Consider the following 13882-nt stretch of genomic DNA (forward strand, 5'->3'; position numbering starts at 1 on the left):
AAACTATATTTTAATAATTATACCATCATTAATGTATAACCAAATTTAATTTAAATAAAAATAATAAATTCATTGTTTTATGTTATTTGAATTATTTTTTAAATATAAAATGGATATATTAATTAGTGGGTATGGACATATGAAAAATTAATTCTGGAGCGTATTTTGGGAATTATTAAAAAAAAAAAATAAAAAAAAAAAAAATAAAAAAAATAAATTAATTTTTTTTTTGAAGAGAAAAAATAATTTAAAAAAAAAAAATTATTTTTTTTATTTCATAATTCATTCTTTATATAATTATACACATATTATAAATTAATAACTAATAATAATAATAATAATAATATAATTAATAAAAATAATTAATAATAATTAAATAAATAAATTTATTTATCTTTTCTCTTTTTCTACAAACAAAATATTTTTTTTTTAAACTTTATTAATAAATTAAATATATAAATCATATAAAATGTCAGCTGATATTGGTTTAATTGGTTTAGCCGTTATGGGTGAAAACTTAGTATTAAATATGGAAAGTCGTGGTTTCACCGTCGCCGTTTACAATAGAACTACAGCTAAAGTTGACGAATTTGTCGAAGGTAGAGGTAAAGGTAAAAAGTTTGTTGGTTGCCATTCATTAGAATCCTTAGTTAAAAATTTAAAGACTCCACGTAGAGTTATGATGATGGTCAAAGCTGGTGAAGTTGTCGATCATTTCATTAACCTCCTTGTCCCATTATTAGAAAAAGGTGATATTATTATCGATGGTGGTAACAGTCTCTACACCGACTCTGATCGTCGTACTAAAGACCTCGCTGCTAAAGGTCTCTTATTCATCGGAACTGGTGTTAGTGGTGGTGAAGAAGGTGCTCTCCACGGTCCATCAATTATGCCAGGTGGTAACCCAGCTGCTTGGGAACATGTCAAACCAATCTTCCAAGCTATTTCCGCTAAAGTTCAACCAGGTGACCAACCATGTTGTGATTGGGTTGGTGATGGTGGTGCTGGTCATTACGTTAAAATGGTTCACAATGGTATCGAATATGGTGACATGCAATTAATCAGCGAAGCCTACTTTATCTTAAAACATTATATTGGTCTCAACAATGATGAATTACAACAAACTTTCACTAAATGGAATAAAACCGACCTCGATAGTTATTTAATCGAAATCACTGCTGATATCTTTGCCAAAAAAGAAGATGGCAAATATGTTGTCGATAATATTTTAGATTCAGCTGGTCAAAAAGGTAATTATTCATTTACATTAACATATAATCATTGTTAATTTTTTTTTAGTTTACTTTGGTATTAATACTTTTTTTAACTATTAATATATTTTAGGTACTGGTAAATGGACTGCCATTAATGCTTTAGAAATCGGTATCCCACTTACTTTAGTTGGTGAATCAGTATTTGCTAGATGTCTTTCATCATTAAAAGAAGAAAGAGTTAAAGCCTCAACCATCCTTCCAGGTCCAAAACCAGAAAACTGTGGTAACAAATTTACTGGTGATAAAGATAAATTCATTGAATACGTTAGACATGCTCTCTTTGCATCAAAATTAGTTTCATATGCTCAAGGTTTCACTATGATGAGAGCTGCTGCTAAAGAATACAAATGGAAACTTAACTATGGTAACATTGCTTTATTATGGAGAGGTGGTTGCATTATTAGATCTACTTTCCTTGGTAAAATTAAAGATGCTTTCGAAAAAGATTCTGAATTAGATAATCTTTTATTAGATCCATGGTTCACCGATAAGATGTGTGCTGCTCAAGAAGGTTGGAGACAAGTTTGTTCCGCTGCTGTCTTAAGTGGTATTGCTACCCCAGCTTTTTCAGCTGCTCTCGCTTATTATGATGGTTATAGAACTGCTAATCTCCCAGCCAACCTTGTTCAAGCTCAAAGAGATTACTTTGGTGCCCACACCTTTGAAAAACTCGATCAACCAAGAGGACAATTCTTCCATGTCAATTGGTCTGGACGTGGTGGAAACACTTTCTCAAGTCAATACAATATTTAAAGAAAGTAATTACTTTTTTTAAATTAATCATTTTAGTAGTATCTCTTTAATTTTGTAAGAAAAAATAATAAAATAAAATTAAATTTCATTTAAATATTTATTTCCTAATTTTATGGTTTTTATAAACAAATTCTTAATTATATTTAGGGTAATTAAATCATAATGTTTTTAATTATGAGTTTTTTACAAAAATTGCTTTTAATATCCAAATTAAAACACACTACATATTTTTAAAAATTAAATTTATTTTTTAATTTTTTTATTTTTTTTTTTTCTTTTTATCATTAAAATACTTTAATTGTTCAAATAATAGGAATGAAAGCAAACCAAGAAGAAAATCAATCCAAATCAACAAAAGCAAAAACCAATCCATCTAAAATAAATAATAATAACAATAGTTCAGATAAAAGAAAAGAAAGAAAAAAAACAATTGAAAAAGTAATAAAAGAATTTTTAAATGTTCCAAAGATTGAAAAGTATGAAAAATGTATAATTAATAGTGATGGTACCCATTCATGTCCTGTATTGGAAAAAAGAAAGAAAAAATTAAAATTAGAACAAGAGAAAATAAATTTAAATAAACAATTATTACAAATAGATACAATATTTTTAAATAATAACGAAAAAGTTCAGGAGATTAAGGAAAGATTAAAACAAATAGATATGGAATTAAAAGATTACAATCAAGTACAAAGCGATATTATAGTTGATGATTATGTAATACCAGCAAAGAGTATTAAAAGATATTTTGGAGTATTTATTGGTAAGAAAGGAATCACAATTAGTAGCGAATCAAGTATTATTAAAAATGTGCTAATAAAAGAAACACATTATATATTGGAACTGATGAGTTATACCAAATACCATATGGGTCATTTCGATACAGAAATGAGGTCATTAGAATAAAATCATTAATAAGCAATTTTATTATTCATTCAATTGGTAGCTTTTATTTTTTCCTCATTTTATTAGAATCAGAAAAATACATTAGATCATGGGAGAATTTTATTATGGTTGGTAAGTATTATAAAAAAACTTTTAAATTATATAAATAAAAGATTATATAAACAATATTTTTTATTATTATATAGGTCTGGGTAGTAGCGGTGAAAAAGAAAACAAAAGAGCATTTAATATAGTAAAAAGAATGGATTTTGCTTTATTAGTCATAAATGACACAGAAGTACTCAGTGGTGAAGTAAAAATCATAATTTATAGGTAAAATGTTTTAATAACCAATACTTAGTTTTCAATTTTGTTTTATTGTTTTTAGATTTGTGCTACATGTATTATATCTGCAAACGATTTAATGTTAAAACTCTATCCCAAGTTTCAAGATTATCAAGTTGCTGTTAAAAAGGTTTTAAAATGTAAAAGTTACAGAAATTCAAAAGATATCACAATTAGCCAGTGTATTAATTTAAAAAACAAGATTTCAGATTTCACCAAAGACCATTTTTTTCCATTATAAAATTCAAACAAAGTTATTTTTATTATATTTTAAAACATCACTCTTATTAATCTGATTTTACTTTATTTTTCTATTTTAATTATTACTTCATTAATTACAAACCTACAACTACTTTTACCAAGTTATTTATTAATAAAAAAAAAAAATTAAATAGTATATCAAATAATTTAATTTAGTTTTTATTATTTACAATTATGCAATATTTTTATTTTTTCTATAAAATAATATAATTTATATTATTGTTTTTATTTTTTATTTTGTTATTTATTTTAATTTATTATTTTAGCTATATTATTATTATTTATAGCCATTTTGCCCTATAGAATAAACTAGATACAACAACAGAGAAAACCAACATTATTAATAAGATACCTATAAAATAGTAATAAGAGTCACCACCTGGAAAGCCTACCATACCTGGAAAACGTACATTCATACCCATAATACCAGATAAAAGAGTTAGTGGAATAAAAACTGTACTAATGGCGGTAAATTTTCTCATATTTCTATTGACACTATTTGAGGCATCACTTACTTCCAATGAGACTCTGGCCATATAAATATTATTTAAATTTGAAAGTAAACGTTGGGAAAGAGCCAGTTTTTGTAGCATTCTAAGTACATGGTCTTGAACATTATTTAAATATCTCATCATATCTGATGGTATTAGTTTTTCATCCCTTAGGAGTACTGAAATGATTTCACTTTTTCCAAAAACACCACTATGTAAATTTGTAACACGACGACCTGCTAAACCTATACGAGTGAATAGTTCGTTCTGCTTAATACCACTTAATACCAATACCAATTCATCCAGTGATTGTGTCTCCAACATAATTTTATCGACTAAATCTATATAAATATCGACAATACTATCTAAATAAGCATAAATGATCCAACCTGATGATGGTAATCCTCCGTTTTGTGTGTATTTTAACATTCTAATAACCTGGTGTGTTGATAGGAGTTCTTCGTTATGAATTGTAAATACTATTCTTGAAAATAATAAAAGATTTAATGTTGCAGCTACAAGAACATTACTACCTGGTGCATAATGAATTTCGTTTACTACTAAAAATATATGGTTTGAAAAGAACTCACACTTCTCTCTTGTCTCCTGTCTAATAATATCTTTTTTTGTTAAAGGATGGATGGAAAGTAAATCGCAAAGTTCCGAAATTTCATCATTCTCTATTCCCTGTAGATCTACCCAATAATGAATTTTATTTTCATATTTATCTTTATTATTATCATTCATTTGCTCTTTTAAAAATTCAATTAGTTCTTTAAATGAAACCTCTTCGTTTACAGTAGTGGTTTGATTTGTTATAAATATATGCTGTAATATTAAATAAATTAGTATTGCATGCATTAATTACATGATAGATTGTGTTTTTTATAAATATTTACTCTTCCTTCATCGAGAATAGTTTTATTTTTTGAAACAACAGAGGCAGCACCGCCACCTCCACTACTACTAAGGTGGTTACTACTATTTTGAGACTGTCTTAAAATATCAAATTCGAATTCTTTTGTCATTTCTCTTTATTATTTATATATTATTTTCTATACTATTAATTAATGCGTTACTGCTATAACTAATTCTACTATATTCTGTATATATTATTATTTATATCTATAAACTATTTATTTGTCATGAATAAACTAATTATTTTTATATAAAAAATAAAAATAAAAAAAAACACAATATAATATGATTAAGTAAAAAAATAAAAAAAATAAAAAGAGTATATAAAAAATTATATAATTTAATTTATTAGACTACTATTTTTTTATTAAAAATAAATAAATAATAAGGTGTGAGAGTTATATTGTAAAAAAATATGTGTGGGTATGTTTATTTTTAAAAAAAAAATAAAAAATAAAAAAAAAATTAAAAAAAGATTTTTTAAAAAATAAAAAAAAAAAAAGACTTTTTGGAATAGTTATTTTTTTTTTTAATCACTAACTGTATTTATAATAAGATTATTTGATTTAGTTTTATATTTAGTGGAATATCCATTGTTTAGAAAAAATATAAAATAAAATATAATTAACAAATAAATAGAAAATATTTTCTATTAAATTAATATAAAATTTAAATTAATAATTACTCTTTACAATAAAGTTATCAAATCTTTGTTTTTTATTATAAATAATAGATTTTACAAAAAAAAAAATAAAAAAAATAAATAAAAATAAAAATAAAAAAATAAAAAAATAAAAATAAAAAATTTTTTTAAAATTTTTAAATAATTTTGGTGCGAAATTAATTGAACAATAATAGTAATAATAAATTGTGTATTAATAATAAAGTAATGTCAGATAGTTCATATTCCTTGTATATACATTCAGATAGAAAGTTAATTGATATTGTAGATGAATCATGGGAAAAGGAAACTCTTCCTCAAGAAAGTATGTATCAAAACTGATATATAAAATATATATTTTTAGTGTTTATTATTAATACAGAGTTTTAATCCCTAACCGTAGCCATCAAACATCCAATAATTGTTGAAAATATCAATTTAAATGATGAGTTTGACGAACTATTAAGTAAGTATATAGCTATCATTTCAAAAAGATTTTGGTTGTATATTAACTATTTTTTTTTTTCTAAAAGAACAAACAAAACAAGAAAAACCATGGAATGAATTGGCACTAGGTAGCTTCAACTAAACTATAAAGATCAATTAATTGAACCAAGGTCATTTAAATCTATGTCTTATATCATTACCGTTTTTGCTCATTTATCTAGTATCAAAAGTGAATTTGCTATACAGTACATATTAATTCAAATTCAAATTTAAATTCAAATTCAAATTCAAATCCAAATCCAAATCCAATACAAATACATATATTAATATCAATATCAATATCAATATAATAATAATAATAATAAGTAAAGTCTTTTTTATGAATTATTTTTTAATTAAAGTATTTTTTTAAATATTTAAAGATTTAAAATGTATTACCTTGTATTATTTTATATCTTTTTTTTATTTTATTTTATAATTGTATTTTTTATATCAATTACATTCTTTTATTTTTTATTTTTTTTTATAATTTTTTTTTAAATTGTTTATTTTTAGTTTTTAGTTTTAGTATTTAGAGTTTGGTTTAAATTAAAATATTATTATTATTATTATTTATTATTATATTACTATTATTATTATTATTATTATTATTTATTAATGATTATTTAATTTTTTGGTTCTTCTGCTTCTGGGAAGTATTCACCTTTCCAACCAACAGAAATACCTTGTTCTTCAGCTTGGGCGTAAAGGAATGAATCGTTATCTAAATTAAATGATGCTCTAGCTTGTTCAGCATTGAGAACGTATGAGTTGGCATGATTACCGATATCAATAATTTCTTGTTCTGATAATTCTCTGACAAACTTAGCTGGTTTACCAACCCATAATTGACCAGATTTGATTCTGGTACCTTTGGTAACAATTGATGAAGCACCAACAATTGAATAGGCTTCAACATATGATTCTGGTTCTAAAATTGAGCCCATACCAATTAAACAATTTTCTTCGACAGTGCAAGCTTCTAAAATACAACCATGACCAATGGTAACATTGTCACCAATAATAGTACTACCATTATGGTCGATGGATAATGGTTCAGTAGCTTCTCTAATAACAGTACCATCTTGAATGTTGGTAAAGTTACCAATGTGAATGTAATTGACATCAGCTTTTAAAACACAATGATCCCAAACACTTGAACAATTTCCTAAATTAACATTACCAATAACTGATGCTGATGGAGCTACAAATTCTTCTAAACCACTTCTTGGATAAAGACCTTTAACTGCTGGTGTAGTAATTGAATTTTTATCTAAAAATGAAACATAGGTTTTGTGTTTGCTATCTATAAAAATATAAAGATAAACATTAATATATTATTAAAATTAATATTATTATGGTTTCCAGCACTATTATACTATATTGTTTAATAGTATATAATTATCGTTCTAATTTTTGTTCACCATCATCAATACTATTGCTATTATTATTATTATTATTATTATTATTATTATTATGAGCAATAAAAGGTTATAATATTGTTTTTCTTTAATATTTAGATGTGTTGAAAATTTTAATTTATTTGCAGTAAATAACTTTTTTGATCTAATTGGAATTCTAAATTGGAAATTGTTTATCAATAGCTGAATTTACTTTTTGTGAATCGTGTTGATTAATGTTATTATTGTAGATGCTGTATACTTTTATTCCACTGATGATGATGGTGGTGATATAATGATAACTATAGTATAATAGTGGGAATTTTGGTGCTGTGTTGATAATTTACATGTTTCGAAATATTTGTTAACGTTATTTTTCTTTTCGTTTACATCAACAATTGGATCTGTGCTGTATGGTGTATTATTATTTCTTTTTTCAAAATATGTACAGAAAGTTCTTCTGACAACTTGTTGGTTATTAGCTTTATTAATGATTTGTCTAATCATTGTGTTGTTTGATTATGAAAATTTAGTTTAAAAAAAAAAAGAAAAGAAATGATCAAAAAAAAAATTAAAAAAATTCAAAAAAAAAAAAAATAAAAAAAATTTAAAAAAAAAAATTCAAAAAAAATAAAAAAAAATAATAAAATTTTTTTTATAATATATCATTGTAAAATAATTTATTTATCTCTTTAATTTCTTATTTAAAAAAATTAAGAACTAAAAATTAAATCTAAATTAAAGAGAATATAAAACAAGTTTAGTTTATTTCTATTTTAATGCCTATGTGGCAACACATACCACATAAGCACTGTGGGTTATTTTTTTATTTTTAAAAATAAATAATCAAGGGAAAACACTTTGTTCCCTAAATAGGGTATTATTTTGATTTTAAAAATTTAAATTAAAATTAAAAAATTAAAAATTAAAAATTTAAAAATTAAAAATTAAATATTCACACATAGTGACGCACTATTATGAATCAACTTTTTTTATACTTTGAAAAATCAAAAATTGAATTGTAGAAGACAAAATTATTCAAGGAGTTATCTGCTTAGTTTAAGTGAGCCTGAAAAAAAGAGATAAAATTTAAATTTGAATAAGTTATAACTTAAAAAAATAAAATTTATATTTTTTTTAATTTTTTTTAATTTTAATTTTATTTTTTTTATTTTTTTTTTTTTATTTTTTTATTTTTTTTTTTTAAAAATACATTTTTTTATTTTTTTTATTATTAAAAATACAGGCTGCGAGCAATTTAGATTTTTTTTTTTTTTTTTTTTTTTATATTTAAATTTTATATATATAACTATTAATTCTATTATTTTTCTATTTTATTCACTTAAAATAAAATTATAATTTAAAAATCCCCCCTTTTTATTTTATAATAATAATAATAATAATTAAATAAATAAAAAAATAATTTTTTTTTTATTTATTATTTTTACACACATTAACACATAAACACAATATTTTATATATATACATTTGTAAATTATTTTTTTATTTCATACATATAATTTGTACTTTTAATAATAACGTTACATATTAATGGATCAATTAATTCCAGTTATCAATAAACTCCAAGATGTATTTAATACACTAGGCACAGACCCATTGGATTTACCACAAATTGTAGTTGTTGGTTCACAATCATCAGGTAAATCGTCAGTATTAGAAAATATAGTAGGTAGAGATTTTTTACCAAGAGGCTCTGGTATTGTAACTAGAAGACCTTTAATTTTACAATTAACCCATTTGCCAATGGCTGATGATGGTAAGTAAATATAAATAGGTATTGTGTAAAATATATAATACAGAAATTAACGGTTTCATTTTTTTTTTCAGGTTCACCAACATCAGAATGGGGAGAGTTTTTACATAGACCAAATGATATGTTTTACGATTTTTCTGAAATTAGAGAAGAAATTATTCGTGATACTGATAGATTAACAGGTAAAAATAAAGGTATTTCAGCACAACCAATCAATTTAAAAATTTATTCACCACACGTCGTCAATTTAACATTGGTAGATTTACCAGGTATTACCAAGGTACCAGTTGGAGACCAACCATCAGATATCGAACAACAAATTAGAAGAATGATTATGGCATATATTAAGAAACAAAATGCTATTATTGTTGCAGTTACACCAGCCAATACTGATTTAGCAAATTCAGATGCACTTCAATTAGCCAAAGAAGTTGATCCAGAAGGTAAAAGAACTATTGGTGTTATTACTAAACTTGATCTTATGGATAAGGGTACCGATGCTATGGATGTTTTAACTGGACGTGTTATTCCATTAACATTAGGTTTCATTGGTGTAATCAATCGTTCACAAGAAGATATTATTGCAAAGAAATCAATTAGAGAATCTTTAAAGAGTGAAGTTTTATTCTTCAAGAACCACCCAATTTATAAAACAATTGCTAATCGTTCTGGTACTGCTTATCTCTCCAAGTCACTCAATAAACTTTTAATGTTCCATATCAGAGATTGTTTACCAGATCTCAAAGGTAAGGTCAGCAAGATGTTATCTGAGGTTCAAGGTGAATTAAGTACCTATGGTGATCCATTATACGATACCAAGAACAGCCAAGGTGCTCTTCTTCTTCAAATTATTACAATTTTTAGTAGTAATTTTAAAGATGCCATCGATGGTAAGCTTACCGATCTTTCAACCAACGAGTTATATGGTGGTGCCCGTATCTCTTATATCTTTAATGAAATCTATGCCCAATGTATCAATAATATCGATCCATTAGAAGGTATTTCTTTAAATGACATCAGAACAACTATGCGTAATGCTACAGGTCCACGTGCTGCTCTTTTCATCCCAGAAATTTCTTTTGAACTTTTAGTTAAAAAACAAGTTTCACGTCTTGAAGATCCAAGTACTCAATGTGTTGAATATGTTTATGATGAACTTCAAAGAATTGTAACTCAATTAGAAGCTAAAGAATTATCAAGATTTATTAACCTCAAGTCAAGAGTTATCGAAGTTGTCAATAATCTCCTCCAAAAACATAAAGCTCCAACTAAAATAATGATTGAAAACCTCATGAAAATAGAAACTGCCTTTATCAATACCTCTCATCCAGATTTTGTAGGTGGTGAAGGCATCTTTGAGTCCTATTATAAAAAACAACAACAACTCCAAAATAACCAAAATACTTTCTTGGGCCAACCACAAAACAATAATCAACAAGGTGGTAGCAATAGCAATCAACAAAATAATCAGCAACAAAGTGGTGGTAACCAACAAAACCAAGATTTCAATAATCCATTTTTAAATAACCAACGTACTGGCGGTAACGGTATGAATCCACAACAACAACAACAAAATAAAGGTCCAAGCAATCCACAACAACAACCACAAAGTGGTAAAGGTCCAGCTACACCAAGCGGTATGAGCAGTGGCGCATCAAACAGAGGTATGGATAACCAACAACAATCTGGATTCTTATCCTCATTCTGGAGAGCTTCACCAGATCCATCACAAAATAACTATTCTGGTAATCAACAAAGCGGTAATCAACAATCACAACAAAATAATCAACAACAACAAAATAACTTTAATAATAATAGTAATAGCTTTGGTAATAGTAATAGCAATAATAGATATCAATCATCCAATTCATATAATAACCGTTATCAAGATGATTTCTCACATGGCAGAAGCGAAAAATTAAGCCAAGTTCCAAATGTCATTAGAACCAATGATGATTTAAATAACAGAGAGAAATTCGAAACCGAATTAATCCGTGAGCTTTTGGTTAGTTATTTCAACATTGTAAAGAAGAATGTCAAAGATAGCGTTCCAAAATCAATTATGCATTTCTTAGTTAACCAATCAAAAGAACACATCCAAAATGAATTGGTTGCTGCTCTCTACAGAGAAGAGTTATTTGATGAATTATTAGAAGAATCCCCACAAATTTCATCAAAGAGAAAATCTTGCAAAGCAATGATTGAAGTTTTAAGAAAAGCAAACGATATCATTAATGAAATTAGAGATTTTAAAAATTAGTTTAATATATAAAATAAATAAATAAATAAATAATATTATTTTTTTAAAAGCTTTTATTTTTATTTTTATTTTTATTTTTTATTTTTTATTTTTTGTTTTAATAAAAATATACATTAATATATACATAAATATTTTAAATTAATAAAATATTGATTTAACAGATAAATATAGAATTAAATATTAATTTGTGATTGAACCTGTGGTACATTGATTATTAATACAAGGATTACCATTACAGTTTTTAGCATAATAGTCACAGGTGTTACTGGTTAAATCGCAAGTAAAGGTTTCACATCCATTGTTTCTGTTACAGTCGCTGTTTTTGGTACATGGAACTTTAATTGAACATTCGATTGGTTCGTGATAACAACCATAAATAATGTGACAATAATCAGCAGTACATGGATCGTTATCATCACATGATAATGGAGTATTGGAACAACCGTTGATTGGATCGCATGAATCTACAGTACAGGCATTGAAATCTTGACATGGAATAGTTGGAGTTTCATGGAAACAATTATTATTTGGATCGCAGAAATCATTAGTACATTTGTTATTATCATTGCAGTTGTTTTGGCATACAACAGCTGGATCACAAGAATTTGGAACAGAGTAGCAACCATAACCTGGGTGACAGAAATCATCTGTACATGGGTTTCCATCGTTACAGCTTATTGGAGAAATAGTACAATTACCAGTAGCAGCATTACAAGAAGCAACATTACACATATCAGTTACACATTTATCAGTAGAAGTACATCCATAATATGAAGTGCAGCTATAAGTTTTACATTTATCAGTACCTTGACAACTAAGTTTTGCACAGTTATAAGAACCTAAATTTTAAAAATAAAAAAAATTTTAATAAAATTTTAATAAAATTTTAATAAAATTTTTATGTTGAATTATATATTTACCATTAACAAAAGCAATAAGGGAAATAATTAAGAGTGTAATAATTAATTTCATTTTAATAATATATAAATATGTTTTTATTTGTTTGTTGAATAATATATTTTTTGAATTGAATTAAAATAAAAACTAAATTTGAACCCCTTTTATAGATTTTAAAATAATATAAATTTTTTATAAAAAAAAAGATTATTAAAAAATAGGAAATTTTATTTAGTGTTGTAATATAAAGTTAAAATTACCTTCGAAATTTTTAAATATTAAAAGAATTTAAAAAGGAAAGAAAGGGTCAAAAAATCTCGAATTATTAAATACTAATCAAATTGAAATTGTTACCTTCAAAAACCCAGAGTGTAAAAAAAAATACAAACTTTATTTTTTTCAATCATTATTATTTTATTTGCAAATTTTTTTTTTTTGATATGGTCAATATTTTTTTTTTTTTTTTACGAGATTTTAATAAATTGTTAAATTTGGTTAAATCACAATAGCGCTTTTTGATTTTAGTTTTGGGTATGCATATAAAAGTTATTTTAAATTTTAAAATCATTATCACACTTTTTTTTAAATGTGAGGAGTGGAAATAAAAATATTTTATTTGAAAAAAAAAGATTTTTTTTTTGTGTTGAGTTGTTATTAATGTACAAAAATAATTATCAATATAATCAAAAGAAAATATGTAATTATAATCAAAAAAAAAAAAATCGTACAATTTTTTAATTTGGATAATTTACAAAAAAAATATAAAAAAATATAAAAAAATATAAGAAAGTTTTAATAAAAAAAAAAATAAAAAGATATTATTTAAGAATGTTTTTAACTCATAATATCGAAATACAAATTATGGATAAAGCCAAAGATAATGATTTTCTTTATGATTAAACTAAATATGAATATTCAAAATTTTTTTTAAATAAAATTAAAAAAAATGTAATTAAAAAAAAAAACTGTTAAATTACAAAAAAAAAAAAAATTGATATTTTTGAAATGAAAAAATGAAAAATTTTGAATATATATGTTAATATTGGGTAGTTTTTAAATCATAGACTATATGGTTTTTTATAAAAAAAAAAAAGATATTTTTTGTTATCATAAATACCTTTTTACAAAAAGAAAAATCATAATTTGCAAAAATTAAAAAAATTTAATCAAATTTAAAAAAAAAAATTGATTTTACAAATAACTTGTTTTTTTCATTGAAATCTATGCAAAAATATTTCCCATGAGATTATTTTTACATATAAAAAAAATTAATTAACTAATTAAATTACCTTTGAAACTAAATTTTTAAAAAAATATTATTAGTCTCCTGTTTTATTAAGTGAAAAACAACAACAAGAAAACTGTAATTTTTCTTTCAAATTATCTTTAAATTTACATAAAAGAAAAAGGTAAAAATTGAATTATAAATACAGTTAGTGTAATAAATAATAATAAAAATAATCATTAAATTAAATCA

General features: G+C 24.2%; 7 protein-coding genes across 7 annotated transcripts; 4 read left to right on the forward strand and 3 right to left on the reverse strand.

Moving 5' to 3' along the window:
• Window positions 1-295: 295 nt before the first annotated feature.
• On the forward strand, window positions 296-2133 carry DICPUDRAFT_51512 (6-phosphogluconate dehydrogenase). The gene is made up of 2 exons (XM_003294385.1): window positions 296-1250; window positions 1345-2133. The coding sequence occupies exons 1-2, from the start codon at window positions 470-472 to the stop codon at window positions 2025-2027; spliced, it is 1464 nt and encodes a 487-aa protein (XP_003294433.1). The 5' UTR covers window positions 296-469; the 3' UTR covers window positions 2028-2133.
• Window positions 2134-2342: 209 nt separating this feature from the next.
• DICPUDRAFT_84912 (uncharacterized protein) lies at window positions 2343-3498 on the forward strand (the record flags this gene model as incomplete). The annotated part of the gene is made up of 4 exons (XM_003294386.1): window positions 2343-2790; window positions 3000-3044; window positions 3119-3225; window positions 3301-3498. The coding sequence occupies 4 exons, from the start codon at window positions 2343-2345 to the stop codon at window positions 3496-3498; spliced, it is 798 nt and encodes a 265-aa protein (XP_003294434.1).
• A 184-nt stretch (window positions 3499-3682) lies between these two features.
• On the reverse strand, window positions 3683-5296 carry DICPUDRAFT_51515 (uncharacterized protein). Its single transcript, XM_003294389.1, has 2 exons — window positions 4909-5296; window positions 3683-4837 (listed from the first exon to the last, which is right to left on the reverse strand). Exons 1-2 carry the CDS (start codon window positions 5035-5037, stop codon window positions 3800-3802), a joined length of 1167 nt encoding a protein of 388 aa, XP_003294437.1. The 5' UTR covers window positions 5038-5296; the 3' UTR covers window positions 3683-3799.
• Window positions 5297-5816: 520 nt separating this feature from the next.
• Window positions 5817-6177, forward strand: DICPUDRAFT_43431 (uncharacterized protein; the record flags this gene model as incomplete). The annotated part of the gene is made up of 3 exons (XM_003294387.1): window positions 5817-5913; window positions 5992-6054; window positions 6122-6177. 3 exons carry the CDS (start codon window positions 5817-5819, stop codon window positions 6175-6177), a joined length of 216 nt encoding a protein of 71 aa, XP_003294435.1.
• Window positions 6178-6700: 523 nt separating this feature from the next.
• On the reverse strand, window positions 6701-7981 carry DICPUDRAFT_159433 (uncharacterized protein; the record flags this gene model as incomplete). Its single annotated transcript, XM_003294390.1, has 2 exons — window positions 6701-7380; window positions 7822-7981. 2 exons carry the CDS (start codon window positions 7979-7981, stop codon window positions 6701-6703), a joined length of 840 nt encoding a protein of 279 aa, XP_003294438.1.
• A 1021-nt stretch (window positions 7982-9002) lies between these two features.
• DICPUDRAFT_51521 (uncharacterized protein) lies at window positions 9003-11563 on the forward strand. The gene is made up of 2 exons (XM_003294388.1): window positions 9003-9251; window positions 9323-11563. Exons 1-2 carry the CDS (start codon window positions 9026-9028, stop codon window positions 11506-11508), a joined length of 2412 nt encoding a protein of 803 aa, XP_003294436.1. The 5' UTR covers window positions 9003-9025; the 3' UTR covers window positions 11509-11563.
• Window positions 11564-11688: 125 nt separating this feature from the next.
• Window positions 11689-12348, reverse strand: DICPUDRAFT_43435 (uncharacterized protein; the record flags this gene model as incomplete). The annotated part of the gene is made up of 1 exon (XM_003294391.1): window positions 11689-12348. A coding segment is annotated over one exon (660 nt), but the record flags the coding sequence as incomplete, so codon positions are not given.
• Window positions 12349-13882: the final 1534 nt, after the last annotated feature.

Source organism: Dictyostelium purpureum (assembly GCF_000190715.1).
Source record: "Dictyostelium purpureum unplaced genomic scaffold DICPUscaffold_559, whole genome shotgun sequence".
Lineage (NCBI taxonomy): Eukaryota > Evosea > Eumycetozoa > Dictyosteliales > Dictyosteliaceae > Dictyostelium > Dictyostelium purpureum.